The 18,124-nt window shown below is 36.0% G+C and overlaps 1 protein-coding gene across 1 annotated transcript in view; it reads left to right on the top strand.

Annotated features, from left to right (window-relative positions):
• Positions 1-18,124, top strand: part of LOC107932318 (disease resistance protein TAO1) — a 46,572-nt gene that overhangs the window by 3,969 nt on the left and 24,479 nt on the right. Inside the window, exons 2-6 of the mRNA XM_041089914.1 lie at positions 1,974-3,031; positions 3,108-3,458; positions 3,556-4,125; positions 9,229-9,540; positions 9,624-10,071. Of these exons, the coding sequence (XP_040945848.1) occupies positions 1,974-3,031; positions 3,108-3,458; positions 3,556-4,125; positions 9,229-9,540; positions 9,624-10,071 (2,739 nt within the window). The remainder of the gene's footprint in view (positions 1-1,973; positions 3,032-3,107; positions 3,459-3,555; positions 4,126-9,228; positions 9,541-9,623; positions 10,072-18,124) is intronic.

Genomic DNA, 18,124 nt, shown 5'->3' with positions numbered 1-18,124 from the left:
CAGTGGTACAAGCGATTTGATAGCTTTATGAGAAGGCAGAAGTACACAAGAAGCAAATATGACAATTGTGTATATTTGCAGAAGCTGCATGACGGATCTTTCATTTATCTACTCTTGTATGTTGATGATATGTTAATCGCTTCGAAGAGCCAAAATGAGATAGATAAGCTGAAGGCTCAGTTGAATCAAGAGTTCGAGATGAAAGATCTAGGTGAGGCCAAGAAGATTCTCGGCATGGAGATAAGTAGAGATAGACCGAGAGGCAAGCTCTGTTTAAATCAGAAGCAATATCTGAAAAAGGTATTACAATGTTTTAGTGTAAATGAAAACACAAAACATGTAAGTACCCCACTTGCTTCTCATTTGAAACTTAGTGCTCAATTCTCTCCGAAGACTGAAGATGAAAGAGAATATATGGCGAAAGTCCCATATGCTAATGCAGTTGGGAGTTTGATGTATGCGATGGTGTGTACGAGGCCTGACATTTCACAAGCTGTTGGAGTTGTGAGCAGGTATATGCATGATCCTGGAAAAGGACATTGGCAAGCTGTGAAATGGATTCTACGGTATCTTCGAAAAACCGTAGATGTTGGTTTAATTTTTGAATAGGATGAAGCACTTGGTCAGTTTGTAGTTGGATATGTTGATTCCGACTTTGCTGGTGATTTAGATAAACGTCGTTCAACTACGGGGTATCTGTTTACTCTTGCGAAAGCCTCAGTGAGTTGGAAGTCTACCTTACAGTCTACAGTAGCTGTGTCTACTACAGAGGCAGAATATATGGCAGTTACAGAAGCTGTTAAGGAGGCTATTTGGCTTAATGGATTATTGAAAGACTTGGGAGTTGTTCAAAGTCACATTAGTCTATATTGTGACAGTCAGAGTGCTATTCATTTAGCGAAAAATCAAGTCTATCATTCAAGAACCAAGCATATCGACGTAAGATATCAATTTGTGCGGGAAGTCTTTGAAAAAGGAAAAATTCTACTTCAGAAGATTCCGACAGCAGATAATCCCACAGATATGATGACCAAGGTGATAACAACAATCAAGTTTAATCATTGTTTGAACTTGATTAACATCCTGAGAATTTGAGCACCTTTAGGTGTATGGCGCTCGAGAGCGCATTTGGAGGCACTACAAAAGATAGCTTTATCAAATTTGGGGAGTTGAAGGAAGTGTGTGAAGATGTGATTATCCTAATCAAATCTTCAAGGTGGAGATTGTTGAAAAGTCAAAAATGGTGGGAGGTGCAATTGGCACCGAAAGAAGAAAGTAAAAAGTGGTTGGCAAGTTGAGTTTAAAGTTGAATGGTATAATTGCAATTTTGGTCCCTAATTTTTTAGGCCATTTGCAAGTTAGTCCCTGAACCTCAACTATAAATAGGCCTAACCATTTCTCATTTCAACCATCCCAACCAATCTTTCTCTCTTAGTTTTCTCTCTTCTCCCATTTGAGAATTCTTAAGGAATTCTATTTGTTTGTAATATTTTGGAGGTAGTAAAGTTATCATCTGGTGTTAGTGCCCGAGGACGTAGGTATAATTTACCGAACCTCGTTAAATCTCTTGTGTTCTTTCTTGTCCTATTTTTCTTTCAATATTTGAGGGTATAATAGTAGTATTTAATTGTGCTATTAAATTACTATAGAAGGGATATTCTGTCTAAGGAAAGACTTGGTATTTAAGAGATCCATGTGATCCACCTCTCTTCCCTGGGAATTGAACTTTGTGTGATTTTTTAGTACAATAATTTACACGCTTCCGACCCTATTGGAACAACATAATCTCTTAAAAGCAATCAAAATATATGCAAGAAAAGAGAAAATACATTAGTAACTTTTACTTAATTTCCAAGATTTTACCATTGAGTTGTATTTTTTTAATTTGCAGGCATGAATCACAATTCATCCAAGATATTGTTAAAGAAGTTCAAAATAAACTTCATCTTCTTTGTATGTCCCTCCTTATTTAGTTGGAATAGATTCTCTCGTGACACAAATTAATCAATGGTTAGAACAAGATGGAGCAAATAAAGTTGGCATTGCAACTATTTGTGGCATTGGAGGCATTGGGAAGACAACCATTGCCAAAGTTATTTACAATCAAAACATCCCGAGGTTTGAAGGTTATAGTTTCCTTGCTGATGTTAGAGAAACAAATCAAGATTGCAATGGTTTAGTCCATTTGCAAAGGCAACTTATTTCAGATATCCTTAAAGGAAAATCACATAAAATATACAATATAGACAATGGAATTAACAAGATCAAAGAAATTGTATGTTGTAGAAGAGTTCTTCTTGTTCTTGATGATGTTGATGAATTGGAAAAAATAAAAAAATTAATGGGAACTCAAATTCCTTTTCATCCCGGAAGTAAAATCATCATAACAAGTAGAAATCGATGCCTATTGAATGCACATTTTATAAGCCAAATGTTTGATTTGGAAGCATCAACCAGTTGTGGAGGCTTAAGCAAGCTATTTGAAGTAAAAGAATTAGCTTCAAGTGAATCGCTACAACTTTTTAATTGGTATGCTTTTGGTCATAACTCAGTGCCTGAAAGTTCAATGGCATATGCAAGAAGTTTAGTGAAACACTGTGGTGGGCTTCCATTAGCTCTTCAAATTTTGGGCTCTTCATTATCTACCAAAAGTGTGAGTTCTTGGAAAAGTGCATTGGAGAAATTGGAAGAAATCCCTGACAGCAAAATTCAAGAGATTCTAAGAATAAGCTATGATTCTTTGGAAGACGATCATGACAAAAATTTATTCCTTGACATAGTTTGTTTATTCATTGGGAAGGATAGAGATTACACGACTACAATTCTAGATGGTTGTGATTTCTATACAACAATTGGAATTGAAAATCTAGTAGGTAGGTCTCTCTTAATCATTAATGAAAAAAACAAGCTAATGATTCACCAAATGATTAGAGACATGGGACAAGAAATTATTCGTCAAGAATCTTCTGATATTGGGAAACGAAGCAGATTGTGGCATAAGAACGCGTTTGATGTAATAAGAGAAAAAATTGTAAGAAACATCATTTTACTCAACTTTTTTTTTATCAAATTTCTTTTTATTTTTTAAGAAAGTTTTTCTCATGCAGGGTTCCAGAACAGTTAAGTGCCTCACAATTGACCTAAAAGGATTGCTAGAAGACAAGGCTGAAAGGACAAATACAACTCTACATTTTCCAAAGCATTCCAAAAGTCAGTTTCTCATGGCAAATGATGTTGATATGGAAACTCAAGCATTTGCAAAGATGAAGAGACTTAAACTGCTTCAACTGGATTATGTAAGACTTAAAGGAGACTTCAAAGACTTTCCCAAAATATTAAGATGGTTACGTTGGCATGGGTTTTGTATGCAATCTTTTCCGGTGGATTTTGATATCAATGAACTAGTTGTTCTCGACATGCGCAACAGTAAACTTAAACAAGTTTGGAAGGATACAGAGGTATATGATATATACTAATTTTCCTTCTTTTTGTGTGTGTGTGAAACAATAATATAAATGAAGGGTTTTCTTTCTTTCTTTCTTTCTTTTTTTGCAGTGCCTCCCAAATTTAAAGATCCTTAATCTCAACCATTCACATAGCCTTCTTAAAACCCCAAGCTTTTCAGGACTCCCTAGCCTTGAGAAGTTGATGCTCAAAGATTGCATAAATTTGGTGGAAGTTGATCAATCCATTGGTGAGCTAAAGATACTTACTTTCTTGAACCTTAAAGATTGCACAAGTCTTAGGAAACTTCCAAGGACAATAGGTTCATTAATATCACTTGAAGAGCTTATCTTATCTGGTTGTTCAAGACTTGATGATGTTCCTAGGGAGTTGCATAATATGGAATCCTTGAAGGTGCTTAATTTAGATGAAACTGCCATATATCAATCAAGATTGCGGTTGCATTGGCTCTTACTGAAAAGAAGCAAAGGATTGGGTTTCTCTTGGGCATCTCTACCGGGCTCTTTGGTAAAGTTAAGCCTTGAAAGTTGCAAATTATCTAATGATGTCATGCTCAATGATCTTTGTAACTTGGCTTCCTTGAAATCCTTAAATTTAAGTAGAAACCCAATTCATTACCTACCCGAAAGCTTAAGAAACCTTACAAAACTTGATGAACTTCTATTGTTGCGGAAAGGATCGATTCGAGAACTCCGATATGACTACAAGTAAATTGACCGGAACGAAAAATAAAGTGAACACAAGGATTTACGTGGTTCGGCTTTAATGCCTACGTCCACGGGCAGAGGCGAAAAGAAATTTCACTATAACAAGATGAAGATTAGTGGTGTTTTACACTCAAGACACAACCCGAGAACCTCACAACTCTCAACTCCTATAGAAAACCCGAAAGCTAAAATCCTAGCTTTCAAAGAACAAGCTTTGCTCTCTCTTGGTTTGGGATGATGAATATGGCTAATGAACCTCTCTATTTATAAGAGAGTTCAAGGACATAATTGTCCAAAACTTTGGCAAAGATTTGTGGTTGAAAATGGACACCAACAACCATCCACTAATCCACTACCACCAACAACCCACTACCAACAACAACAATCCACTACCAATTTTAAGCCATTTCTTAACAAATCTCCACCTTGGCTTGAAATTTACCAAGCTGAACATCATAGTGAATTCCTCGAACTGGATCACCTCTTCCAAACGCCTCTCTGGCGCTAATCAATCCCGAATACCTATCAAGTCCAAGCAATGCTTGAACTTATATGCAGGGATCACCTTAGTTAACATATCTGCAGGATTCTTCTCGGTAGCAACCTTGCTGATAACAATGTCACCTTGCGTAACATGTTCCCGAACAAAATGATATCTGACATCAATGTGTTTGGTCCGTTCATGAAACATCTGATTTTTAGTCAGATGTATGGCACTCTGGCTATCGCAAAATACAACAGTGAAATCCTGTTGTAAACCCAAACTGCTTACTAGACCTTTCATCCACAATGCTTCTTTCACTGCTTCTGCTAACGCCATATATTCCGCCTCAGTCGTAGATAAGGCTACGGTAGACTGTAACACAGCTTTCCAACTAATGGCTCCTCCAGAATAAGTGAAAACATAACCCGTCAGAGATCTTCTTTTGTCCAGATCTCCAGCATAATCAGAGTCCACATAGCCCGTGACACTGCTAGTGCAGTCACTCTGATCATATACCAAGCATAAATCTGCAGAACCTCTCAAGTACCTGAGAATCCATTTCACGGCCTGCCAGTGTTCCTTGCCAGGACAACTCATGTATCTGCTGACCACACTAACTGCATGTGAAATGTCTGGACGAGTGCAAACCATTGCATACATCACGCTTCCAACTGCACTCGAGTATGGAATGTGAGACATTTGCTGCTTTTCTTCATCAGATTGTGGTGACAACTCTGCAGAGAGTTTGAAATGTGGTGCCAACGGAGTACTCACAGTTTTCGCTTTATCCATGCCGAAGCGTTGAAGAACCTTTTCAATGTAGTTCTTCTGCGACACACGAAGCTTGCCCGCCTTGCGATCTCTGTGAATATCCATGCCCAAAATTTTCTTGGCAGCACCCAGATCCTTCATCTCGAACTCACCACTCAACTGCGACTTTAACTTGTTGATTTCCGACATGTTTTTGGAAGCAATTAACATGTCATCAACATACAGCAACAAATAAATGTGCGAACCATCTGAGAGCTTCCGATGATAGACACAAGCATCATAGTCACATCTTGTGTAACCATGCTGAATCATGAAGCTATCAAACCGCTTGTACCACTGCCTTGGGGATTGTTTCAATCCATATAAAGACTTCTTTAATAGACAGACATGGTCTTCTTTACCAGGAACTGTAAAACCCTCTGGTTGACGCATGTAGATTGTTTCCTCGAGCTCACCATGCAAGAACGCCGTTTTTACGTCAAGCTGCTCAAGTTCTAGATCAGACTTGGCCACCATGGCAAGTAATACACGAATGGAAGAATGCTTTACGACTGGGGAGAAAACTTCATTGTAGTCAATCCCCTCTTTCTGAGTGAAGCCTTTAGCAACCAATCGTGCCTTGAATCTAGTTGCTTCAACCCCTAGGATGCCTTCCTTTTTCTTGAAGACCCATTTGCAACCAACTATCTTCTGGTTACTTGGCGGCTTAACCAACTCCCAAGTATGGTTCTTGTGAAGAGATTCTATCTCCTCACTCATAGCAATTGCCCACTGTGCCGACTCATCACACGTGACAGCCTCATTATAACTGGAAGGTTCTATACCAATGGACTCCGCCACACTGAGCGCGAAAGACACCAGATTAGCGTAACGCGGATTTGGTTTGATTTGTCTCTTCGTTCTTCCAGTGGCAATGCTATATGGTTTTTCTTGAGGTGACTCATCTTCATCGGAATCTTGCACCTCAACTTGATCATCCTGGACTGAAGTACCTTCCGTAGGAATTGGAGCGTCCACCTGACACTCCACCTGCTTCTCAACACCGTGATCTCCCATTCTATCTGACTCCTCCTTTTCCCGGGAATTTGTGGTGGATCGAAGCATGGATGACTCATCAAAAGTCACATCTCTGCTGATGATGAACTTGGACGAAACCGGATCAGGACACCACAACCTGTATCCTTTCACCCCTTGGCCGTATCCAAGAAATATGCATTTCTTCGCCCTCGGTTTGAGTTTTCCCTCATTTACATGAGCATACGCAGGGCAGCCAAACACTCTTAAACCAGAGTAATCAGCAGGAGAACCAGACCATACTTCCTCAGGAGTCTTCAGCTCAATAGCTGTTGACGGAGATCTGTTAACCAAATAACAAGCAGTATTAACAGCTTCAGCCCAAAATTCTTCACCGAGCCCAGCATTTGATCGCATGCAACGAGCTCGCTCCAAGAGAGTTCTATTCATGCGTTCTGCAACTCCATTTTGTTGTGGTGTTCGACGAACAGTGCGGTGTCTCACTATTCCTTCATTTTTGCAGAACTCATTGAATTCACCTGAGCAAAACTCCAAGCCATTATCCGTCCGGAATCGCTTGATCTTCTTTCCTGTTTGATTTTCGATCAAAGCTTTAAATTGCTTGAAGTTGATGAGAACCTCATACTTGCTCTTCAGAAAATACACCCAAACCTTTCTCGAGTAATCATCGATAAAGGTAAGCAGATATCTGTAACCACCTTTAGAAATTGTCGGAGAAGGCCCCCAAAGGTCAGAATGGAAGTAATCCACTGTGCCTTTTGTCTTGTGAATCCCAGTGCTGAACTTTACCCGAGTCTGCTTACCGAAGACGCAGTGCTCACAGAAATTCAACTTTCCTGTACACTGCCCAGACAATAATCCTCGTTTGCTTAGCACCGATAAGCCTCTCTCGCTCATATGCCCGAGCCGCATATGCCATAACTTCGTGGTGTCAGAATCTAGATCATCTGATGATGACACTCCCGCAACACCTGTAACCGAGGAACCATCGAGGAAGTAAAGGCCCCGCTCCAAATTACCACGTATCACAGTCAAAGCACCCGAGAATACCTTGAGAACTCCACCTTCAGCAGAGTACCGAAAGCCTTTCTTGTCCAACGTACTCAAAGAGATCAAATTTTTCTTCATTTCTGGAATGTGCCGAACATCAGTTAGAGTTCTAACAATACCGTCAAACATCTTTATACGAACTGTGCCAATCCCCATGACTTGACATGCGTGGTCATTTCCCATTAGTACTGAACCAGAATGCTTCTCGTATGTTGAGAATGCATCTTTCGAAGTACTTATATGAAATGTAGCTCCCGTATCAAGAATCCATCTCCCACCAGCGTAAGAGTCGGATACTGCAAGAACGATCTCGGCATCACTTGAAGAATCTGCATCAGCTACATTCGCACGATCATTTTGTTGCTCCTGTGATTCTGATTTCTCCTTCCTTTTCGGACAATCTACCTTCATGTGCCCGTACTTCTTACAGTAGTAGCACTGTATTCTCTTCTTGGACTGCGATCTAGGATGGCTTTTACTTGAACTTCCACCCTTTGCCTTGGATCTTCCTCGAGCAACCAAGCCTTCGCCTTCATTGTTTTCGACCACCTTACCAGTGATTTTCTTCCTCAACTCACTGGAACTTAAGGCATTTTTCACCTCCTCTAGAGTCAGGTCATCACGACCGTACATCATTGTATCAACAAAATTCTCATACGAGGGAGGCAAAGAACACAAAACAATTATTGCTTGGTCCTCATCATCGATTTTGTTATCGATATTATTCAAATCCATGATAATGGAATTGAATTTATCCAGGTGCTGGGAAACAGGTGTACCTTCCTCCATCTTCAGGGCATAGAGTCTTTGCTTGAGGTAGAGCCGGTTCGTCAATGACTTCGTCATGTACTTGCTCTCTAACCGGAGCCACAAACCGGACGCGGTTTTCTCATCCGCTACTTCTCGTAGCACTTCATCTCCTAGACATAGCAGAATAGCACTATGTGCTCTTTCTAGCATGTCATCCTTTTGCTCTTCCGAAAGCGTGCTTGGTAATTTATCTTTACCAGACAATGCTTTTAGCAATCCTTGTTGAACCAGCACTGCCCGCATCTTGATGCGCCATAAACTGAAACTATTTTTCCCGGTAAATTTCTCGACATCATACTTAGTCGATGAAACACTTGTAGCCATAATTTGGAACCTTTGAATGAATGATAATATTTTCTTCCTGATGTGAAAGATCAGACAAAGCTGCAGTCACAGGGCAATTCAGAAAATATTATCACTCCTTCAACTACGCTCTGGTACCAATTTGTTGCGGAAAGGATCGATTCGAGAACTCCGATATGACTACAAGTAAATTGACCGGAACGAAAAATAAAGTGAACACAAGGATTTACGTGGTTCGGCTTTAATGCCTACGTCCACGGGCAGAGGCGAAAAGAAATTTCACTATAACAAGATGAAGATTAGTGGTGTTTTACACTCAAGACACAACCCGAGAACCTCACAACTCTCAACTCCTATAGAAAACCCGAAAGCTAAAATCCTAGCTTTCAAAGAACAAGCTTTGCTCTCTCTTGGTTTGGGATGATGAATATGGCTAATGAACCTCTCTATTTATAAGAGAGTTCAAGGACATAATTGTCCAAAACTTTGGCAAAGATTTGTGGTTGAAAATGGACACCAACAACCATCCACTAATCCACTACCACCAACAACCCACTACCAACAACAACAATCCACTACCAATTTTAAGCCATTTCTTAACATCTATTGACTTCTTGCACTGAACTCCAAATGATTCCAAAGCTTCCGGTCTTGCTCAATGTTTTTAAGTGCAACTTTATTTTTGGAGACAAGTCTTCATTCCGAATAATTCTTCCATGCTTCTTTTCTTCCACACGATGTGTTATTTTTGGATGTGAAAAATTGACTGAGGTTGAAGATCTATTCAAGTTGGAACCAATTGAAAACTTTGAAGCAGAAGAGATTAGAAGATTATTCAACGTGGATTCCATTAACAGAAATCGACTGCAACTTTATAGCTACCTAACAGACAGCATAATGCTAGCTACCCCACAGGTCCAATAGTTCTCCAAGTTAAATTTTAAATCTATTTTTTCTCTTATGCTACTAAATCATCTAACTTGTTCTTTTTGGATCAGGTCTTGCAGGAATGTGGTGTAACAAGCACATTTGTTATAGGAAGTGAAGTTCCGATTGTGTTTAAGCATCGCACTAACGAGCACCGAATCTCTTTTTCTTTTCCAACACCATCTCATCCTGATGAAAAGATCCATCGGTTCAGCTTATGCATTGTTTTCTCTTTAGCTAGTGATCAAATGTTGGAGATTCTTCCAAGTGTCCACATTTTCAATGAGACCAAAATGATCATGCAGAGATATCGCTCAACTTTCATTGGAATTCCTCAGACTAACGATAACACAATGTTGTGGTTGATTCATTGGCCAGTAACGGACTGTCAGTTTGAAGGTGGTGACGTTGTGAGTTGCATGGTAGTGCCTATTCATCTCAGCATAAGAAAATTTGGCGTTACTTATGAATCAGAACACAACATTAGATATGAATATGGCTTTTCGCACTTATCTACAGGTATGAGTAGACTTCAAATAATTTTATTTTAGTAAAGGGTAAACTACAAAAATAGTTACTTTTGTTTACCTCAGGTTACATTTTAGTCACTTATGTTATTATTTTGTTACGAAGTGATCACTCTTCTGTTAAGTTCCGTTATCTCCCTAACGGTAATCCTACGTGGCAGTCCAACTAGATTTTAAGTGCCAACTTGAATTTCCTAATGGAATGAGAATAGATTTATAATTAATTAAATTTAATTAATTAAAAATTTTAAACCCTAAATCTTAGTTTAAAAACCGTTCATCTTCCCCTTTTTCTAGTTTTCTTTTTCAGTTGACTAAGAAAGCTATTATCATCAGAATTTTTATCGGTAAAGAAGACATACCTGGACCCTCCATTGAATCCTCTTTTGTTGATAATAGCTTTCTTAGTCAACTAAAAAAGAAAACTAAAAAAAGGGGGAGATAGAACGGTTTTTTAACTAAGATTTAGGGTTTAAAATTTTTAATTAATTATATTTTAGTAAATACATCCTATTATATTTATTTTATTGTTTCATTTTATATGTGAATATAAAGTTTTCAAGAAATGATGAATGTTTCTCTAAAAGACTTTCTAATACAATAAAAATATTATCAAGAAATATGACAATTTAATAGATTATGAGAGAAATTTAGCTTAATAATAAAGTGATAATTATAAAGTTATGCTGCGATTGGCGTCTAATGAAAATAAGTTAATTGTTTGATAAATGATTAATCCAATAGTACTAATAGAAGTGGAAACTAAAATAATGGATAAAATTATAACAATGGTGTTTTGACTAACATATTTAATAGTTTTAAAGTTTATACTTTATATAAAAATAAAAAATAAAGATATAATGTGTATAATTGATTATTTTTTACAAGTCTTATAATACATTTTAGTGATAATAACATTACTACTTTCATATCTTTTTTTTATATAATATTGAGTATAGGGGATGGGTCACGATTTGAATTCGTGTCAAATGGGTGTCTGATAAAAGCTTTAATTATCACTTCATTCAAGTCAATACTATTACTTTCTAATAAGCATATTATGTTGATGATCACTAAAATTGATAAATAACACATTATTTTACATATTTTAGGAGATGAAGTTTCCGCAAGAAATATCAAGATGGACCTAACTAAACACTTGCCCAGTTTGGAATCTTATGGAGATGTTAAAGTGCAACTTTGCAGTTATATAGAAGGATCAAAAGTGGTTGCTTCCCCACAGGTTCCCTTTACAAGTTCCAAGTTTTTAAAACTATTTATATACTATATACTTTTTAATAACTCATTCTCTAACCCAATGCTACAGGTATTATATGATTACGGTATAATTACAACACTTGATCCAATGCCATTTGATTACAGTGGTCATTACTATGGCCATCAAGCTGGCAAGACTGAGGTTTCAATATCAGTGCCCCCAAACTCTAGTCGAAAGATAAGTTGCTTCTTAAATTCAATTATCATTTTTTCTGCCAAGAATGATAAAACATATGGATTTTTACCATGCCTTGAAATTGTGAATGAGACCAAAGGTACAAAGTGGACCTACTCCAAACATTTCATGGGAATTCCTGAAACTAAGAATACCTTATACTGGACGACTTGTTGGAACTTTAGGGGTGATGAATTAGAAGCTGGTGATCATATTACTCTTCGGGTTCTTTCAGATTTATCTGTGCTAGAATTTGGTATTGACCTTGTATATGATTATGAGCTAGACGACAACCCAAATTTTTTCAGTCAGTTGCCATTGATGAGTACTAAATGTTCTAAGTTTCTTCTCGAGGTTTTTGTTTATATTTTTTCGAAATCCCACAAAAACTTGTATAGGTTGCAAAGTTTAGTCAAATGTTGATTATTGTATATGGTTATCAATTGCATAGTCACTTTATATCTTATCAGAGTTGTTGCTATATAATTAAAGATACTCAATTCATGTGAAGAAAAAAAATTGAACACGATTAGTATTGGAAAAACAGTGTTACAGGTATTACAAGAGAAATAATTATTTGTGAACATCAACAAATGTGAATTTTAATTTCAAGAAATAAGTTTTCTAAACATTTTATTAACAGCAAAAGATATTTGAGTTATTTCAAATGATCTCCTGATAAATGTGAATTAGGGAATCTCTGGGAAATAATATAGAAATAGGTAGTTCTCTAGGATTTATTGTATACTACAGACAATTTGTTCAGGCTTGTCGATGATAGCTCTACCATGACGAAGTTGCTACAGAAAATGTTAGTTATGTACGATTGAATAATGCCATCAGAGTTTCAAACAGTTGAAAGCTATGATAACAGAAGTTCCAAAATTGAATTTGGAATAGTATTGAAGAACATTGTTCTTGGTAATTCACTTAACTTGTGCTTTTAATCAGATCCGTGGAGTTACTGTTAACGATTACTAGGCTAAATCCTTAGAGAAAATGGTGATTTCAGTTTATGTTTCTAACCTTCCTTCTTGTTTTCATTGGAAGGGACCATGGAAAATCTCTGAGTTCCATGGCAAAGTGTTGGACGCGTTTATTCCTAACAAAAGGCATCGAAAAGGTCTACATACGTTTTGTTTTAGTAAGATTTGCAAGCATTGTGGATGATAAGTGGCCAATTAGTAAACTTAATGGATTCTGTATATATGGAAGTAAAGTAAATGTGAACTTAGCTCGCTTTAAGGGAAAAGTGGTGTACTGGAAGAAAGTTGAAAACGGTAAGCTAGGAGGTGATGATCGTGGAGATGAATTAGGAGGAGAAAACGAGAAAAAAACATTCTTGGGGGAACACCAATAGGTGAAGAGATCAGATAGTCAATGAGAATTCTAGAGAAGCTAGGGATGTAACGTATCAATCAGAGGGAAACGAATCAATACAGATATAGTTAATTTTTAATAACTTTATCATACAAATATTTAGAAAATAGAAATCATAGTCAAACTAAAATTAGAATTCATTTTCCAACAAGGAAAAGGATTGAGTCACCACCGACTCTAATAATATTATATAAACCCAACAAGTCTCCTCACTATGAATTCATATCATTAGTGATTTCAATTCATTTATTTGTTTGGATTACAAGAAATCTTGTCATACTATCGAAGAAGATATCATAATCGCCCAGAAAGGTACTATAGTCCGAAATTTACTCGTTCCAAACTGAATGATAGCGATAAGTCTTGGGAACCATTACCTGCATGGGAGAAAAAATTCTGCATAAAAGTGGGTGCAATGCCATAAAAAAGATTTGTTGAATCAAAGAATAATTTGTTCAAAACAGATAAAGTATTCGAATGGGATGATTCAGCTGATTTAAAAGCTTTCCAAGAAGCCAAACAGAGATTCTGAGAATATTATCATCGTTTTCCTTGCACAAATAAGTTACCAAGTAATGCAGCAGATATGTATATCGATGATATTGATTGGAACTCCAAAATCAACGCAAAACTTTTTTTGGAAAGAAATTCGATTTCCGATGATGAAGAGGAAGAAGAAGAAGTTAAAATGATTGATTCATTTTCGATTCTATTAGAGCAAATTAAAGCCACTGGATGGGAGTACGATGAGCCTACATCACGCTTACCTACCAGAGTTGAATCATAGAATAAACAAATACAACGAAATTGTCTTAAACACTCTTTTTTTTTTCATTATTATTATTTGAATAAAATTATGTATGGTAGTTATTTAATTCAATATATATTAATTTTTACAATTTTGAATTTCGACAGTCACGACTAATTATAATGTCTAATTCAATTAATATATATTGATTATTAATATTGAATATCTAATCTAATAATTATTTGACACGTTTTAAATGACATTAAAATGCCGGTTTATTACTATTTTACCTATATTCATTATTAAAAATATAACAAATTTTAATATTTATTTAATCAAGTCAAATTTCATCATTCATATATGTGAATTGAGTTTCATTGATTGTATTAAAATTTTAAAACTAAATATATATTTTTGTTAATTATCATCAGAAAGTAAACATAAAAATAATAGTTTAAGATTTAAGTTTACAAGTTAAAATACGATTATTTTTTTAAATAATTAACAATAAGAAAACAATAACTTAAAAATCAAAGTTAAAGTCAAAATGGAATTCCTTTTCCAACAAGGAAAAGGAAATTGAATTACCGCCTATATAATATTATATAAACCCAAGTCCTTTAAAATCATGGTTCAATTTCAAGTCATTGATTATCTTTCTTGAATCAAAAGATAAGCATGTAATATCATCAAAATAGATATCATGTTCATCAAGAAAGTTATTACTGGTTGAAATTTACTCATCTTACACTAAAAGATGACAGTAATTCATGGAGACAATTCCTTGTATGGTAAAAATAATTCTGCATGAAAGTGGGTGCAATGTCCTGAATAATATTTGTTGATGCGAAGAATAATTTGTATAAAATTAATAAAGTATTCGAGTGAAATGATTCAGTTGATTTAAAATATTTCCAAGATTTCAAATAGGGAAAATTATTATGGTTTTCCTTGCAAGAACTAGTTGCCAAGTACATTTTGAATAGATCAAGTAAGAATATTCCTCGGAAAAGATATGCAGGGTAGCTGGGCTGTAGTGGTCAAAATGTGTTGAAGGTTGGTCAGCATGCAGCAACAAAACCAACCAAACATATGTCATGCAGGAGCTGCTGGTTAGTCGAGCAAACAAGGATGTTTTGTTTCTTTTTTGTAATCCTTAGTTGATGTAATGTAATTTAATTAGTTCATTTTGAACTATGTGAGGTTGATATTTGATGTAATATTGACAGTGATTGAGCTGATTAATTCAGCTTTGCTTATGTGTACAAGTTAATTACTTCAAGTTTCAATGTATTAGTGGTAGTAGGTATTGGTTAGGTTGGCATACTGCTTTTTGACAAGCTGTAAGTTTGATTTATGTATTGGCATTATGCCATTGATTATGATGAATAAAAAATTATCAGTTTTTGTTCCAATACTCTTCACTTCTCTTTGCTTTTCTTTTCATTTTCTTTCTCGAGCTCCATTGTTTCTTCAGCAAGCATCGAGCCTTGCTGCTCAAGCCGCAAGCTAAATTTGTCTATTCTTTGTTTCTAACACCAACAAAATGTAACGAATTATATTGGGCGATGAAAGTATTTCAACTACTGTTAAGATTAAAGAGTCTGCTCTTCAATGACAATTCTTTGTCTCGATCATTTATGCTAGTCCTCAAAGCAATAAAAGGCATAGTTTGTGGGAATGTTTAAGTTTGATTGTAGATAATATGACAAAACCATGGATTCTTAGTGGTGCTTTTAACTCTATTCTAAGTATGGATGAATGGAAAGGCGGTAGGGGGTGTTCTCATTTCCAATCGTTTTGCTCTAATAATCATCTATGTGACCTGGGATTCCAAGGACCAAAATTCACCTAGTGTCACGGCAATTTGTACGAGAGACTAGTCAAAACCTTGGCTGCTATTACTTTAAAGGAATAACGAGAAGCAGCAATTACTCTAGCTGTTGTTTCTTCTCTAACCTGGCCAACTTCAGATTGGCTTCTCGGATAGTTTCTTACAATCTCTTTATCTCTGCTTGATCCTCCAATGTTTGATGAGTCTTTGCCAACTTATCCTTTAGCCATGAAAGCTCCAAACCGGGGACCTCCGTGTCTTTCACCCTTACTAACATGATGGGTGTCGAATCCACCAATATAAACCTACGCTTTAGTTTGCAAATTATGCAGTATAGGGAGTAGGGTCGATCCCTCAGAGACTGGTTTACTGTAAATTGTCGCTCTCTTGACCAGATTTATGTCGGGGCAGCTGTCGTGCCCAATACGTTCGGGGGGATAAAATTTGATAACCTGAAATTAACAGAAAAATAACGTCAAAAGTAAAGGTTGAAAACAGAATAATAAAAATCGTGAAATAAATATTAAGAAAAATTAATTAGAATGAGCTCAGCTTTAGACACGAATTTTCCTCGTCTTTAAACCGATCCTCGAAATTGGATGAACTCCTCTTTTCCAATAAGCTAGTTATAGCTACCAAGGACGCCTCGGACACCAACTCTTCCTTGTGTAAATTAGTTATGGAACGTCCAATAACTAACTCTTACCGATCGAACAACCACGAAACGTTCGTGATTTAGAACTCCGGCAGCTTTGCGTTCTAGAAGAGCCTAGCTCGAACCAATGCCCTCAACCGCGTGGGACATTTAAATCCGGTTACTACTTCCCTTGACGGAACCAAACAGCAGCCTCCATTTGGCACGCCAATGTGTTCACAGAAAACCGATTAGAAACGTTCTTTTCGGAATTCCAACTGTACGTCTAATCACACCAAATCAAACGACATCTTTTTTGACTTAGTGTTGATCTGACTTTATGAGCTGACAAAATTATACTCTTAATCCGGAGAAGTAATAAGTACTGGAATTTTAGGAGTTAAATGGCTCGGGTTCGTAACTCACGGGTTTTGACGAGGTTAATTTCGGCCTAAAGCTGAAAATGGGTTTAGTTGGCTAAGGTTTGAGACATGTTGGTATTTGAAAAATTAATTAAGGTAAATGGGTGAAAAGGTGGGTGATATGATTGAGTATGGGAGTTGGAATATATTAAAGTGGGGTGGTTGAAAAGGGAATTTGAAAAAGGAAAAAAAAAAGAATTGTAAATGGCTAAAGTTGGTTGCTGCTAGGAATAAATTGAAGGCAAAGAAACTAAAGAAACAATGCTACGTGAGAAAGGAGAGAATTGAAAGATAAAAGCTAAATATTTTTTGATTGATTCATTGATGAAATGATGAACAATACAAGCACTATTTATACTAGAGGATTTACTAAATTAGGAACCAATTAGTCAATAGGAAATTAAGGAAAAATATCCCATAATAAATTAAATCCCAAAATAATCTCCCACTAACTCAAAAATTTCAGCTAATTAATCTTGGAAAAATTCTTCTTTGGCCCTCCTTTTTCGCTTCTTTCTTCAATTCAGCCCAATTGTTTTATTTTTCTTCTATTTAGCCCCAAATTACATTCCTGCACAAAATTCAATAAATATGGCAAAATTAGTGGTGCATTCTCATAAATATACCAAATTAATTACATAAAATATGTAACTTTAGTATTTAATCAATATCATTGATATCAGTTAGCTCAAGCTTATTCAGATTGCTTTCTAATTTCTGATAAATTTCAGCGACTGCATTCATAATGTTGCTCTGAAACACTCGATTATTCAATTGAATTTGGTCAGCAAAGTGAGCATGGTTTTGAAATATTTTGTTGAGCGCGTCAGCATTGTGTTGATGAATCTCATATCTGTTGACGATGGCTGTTGTGACATCTGACATCAGAGGTAATTAAAGATCCTGTCATTATTTATATACCTATTATTTGCAAGCATGAACATTTACAGGTATGAATTATGAGTCTATTGTACGATTTGAAGTTTACATGCAGGGATTATATATAAGTTTTTTATATAGCAGAAGGAGTGTTAGGATGTCCTGTTTTAATCAATGGAGTATAAGGTTTTACATTTATCATGAAAACCCTTTTGTAGAAAAAAAATGTAATTGTAGCAAACATGATTCTTGCAAAATAGCTTATCATCAAGTTAATTAAGGAGTAGACTTTTTAACATTGTCATAGTATTTCTGTCTTAGTAATTTGTTTGAACAATCTTAAAGAGGTGAGCATTTAGTAACTTGTCTGCCTCTATTGTTCTGTTCTCTGTTTTACTTTGCTACTCATCTTTATATATTTCGAATGAAGATGATTGATCAAGAGAAACTAGCTGAGAAAGTGAATTTTACCCTAATACATGTGGGAGGAAGAGTAGAAAAATTAACATTGAAAATGGAAACAAGCGACCAAAAGATGTAAGGACTGAATTTTGAGTTTCACAGAGCAAATAATGACCTGAAAATGCAAGCATGTATCGTCCACTAACTTCTTTTCTATTATTTTAATGAATGATGCAAAAATGAAGTTCAATATTCAGTTATCACCAATTAAGTTTTTAACTCATCTCACTTAC

This window comes from Gossypium hirsutum, chromosome D03 (assembly GCF_007990345.1).
Source record: "Gossypium hirsutum isolate 1008001.06 chromosome D03, Gossypium_hirsutum_v2.1, whole genome shotgun sequence".
NCBI lineage: Eukaryota > Viridiplantae > Streptophyta > Magnoliopsida > Malvales > Malvaceae > Gossypium > Gossypium hirsutum.
This window is presented reverse-complemented; position numbering and strand designations above follow the sequence as displayed.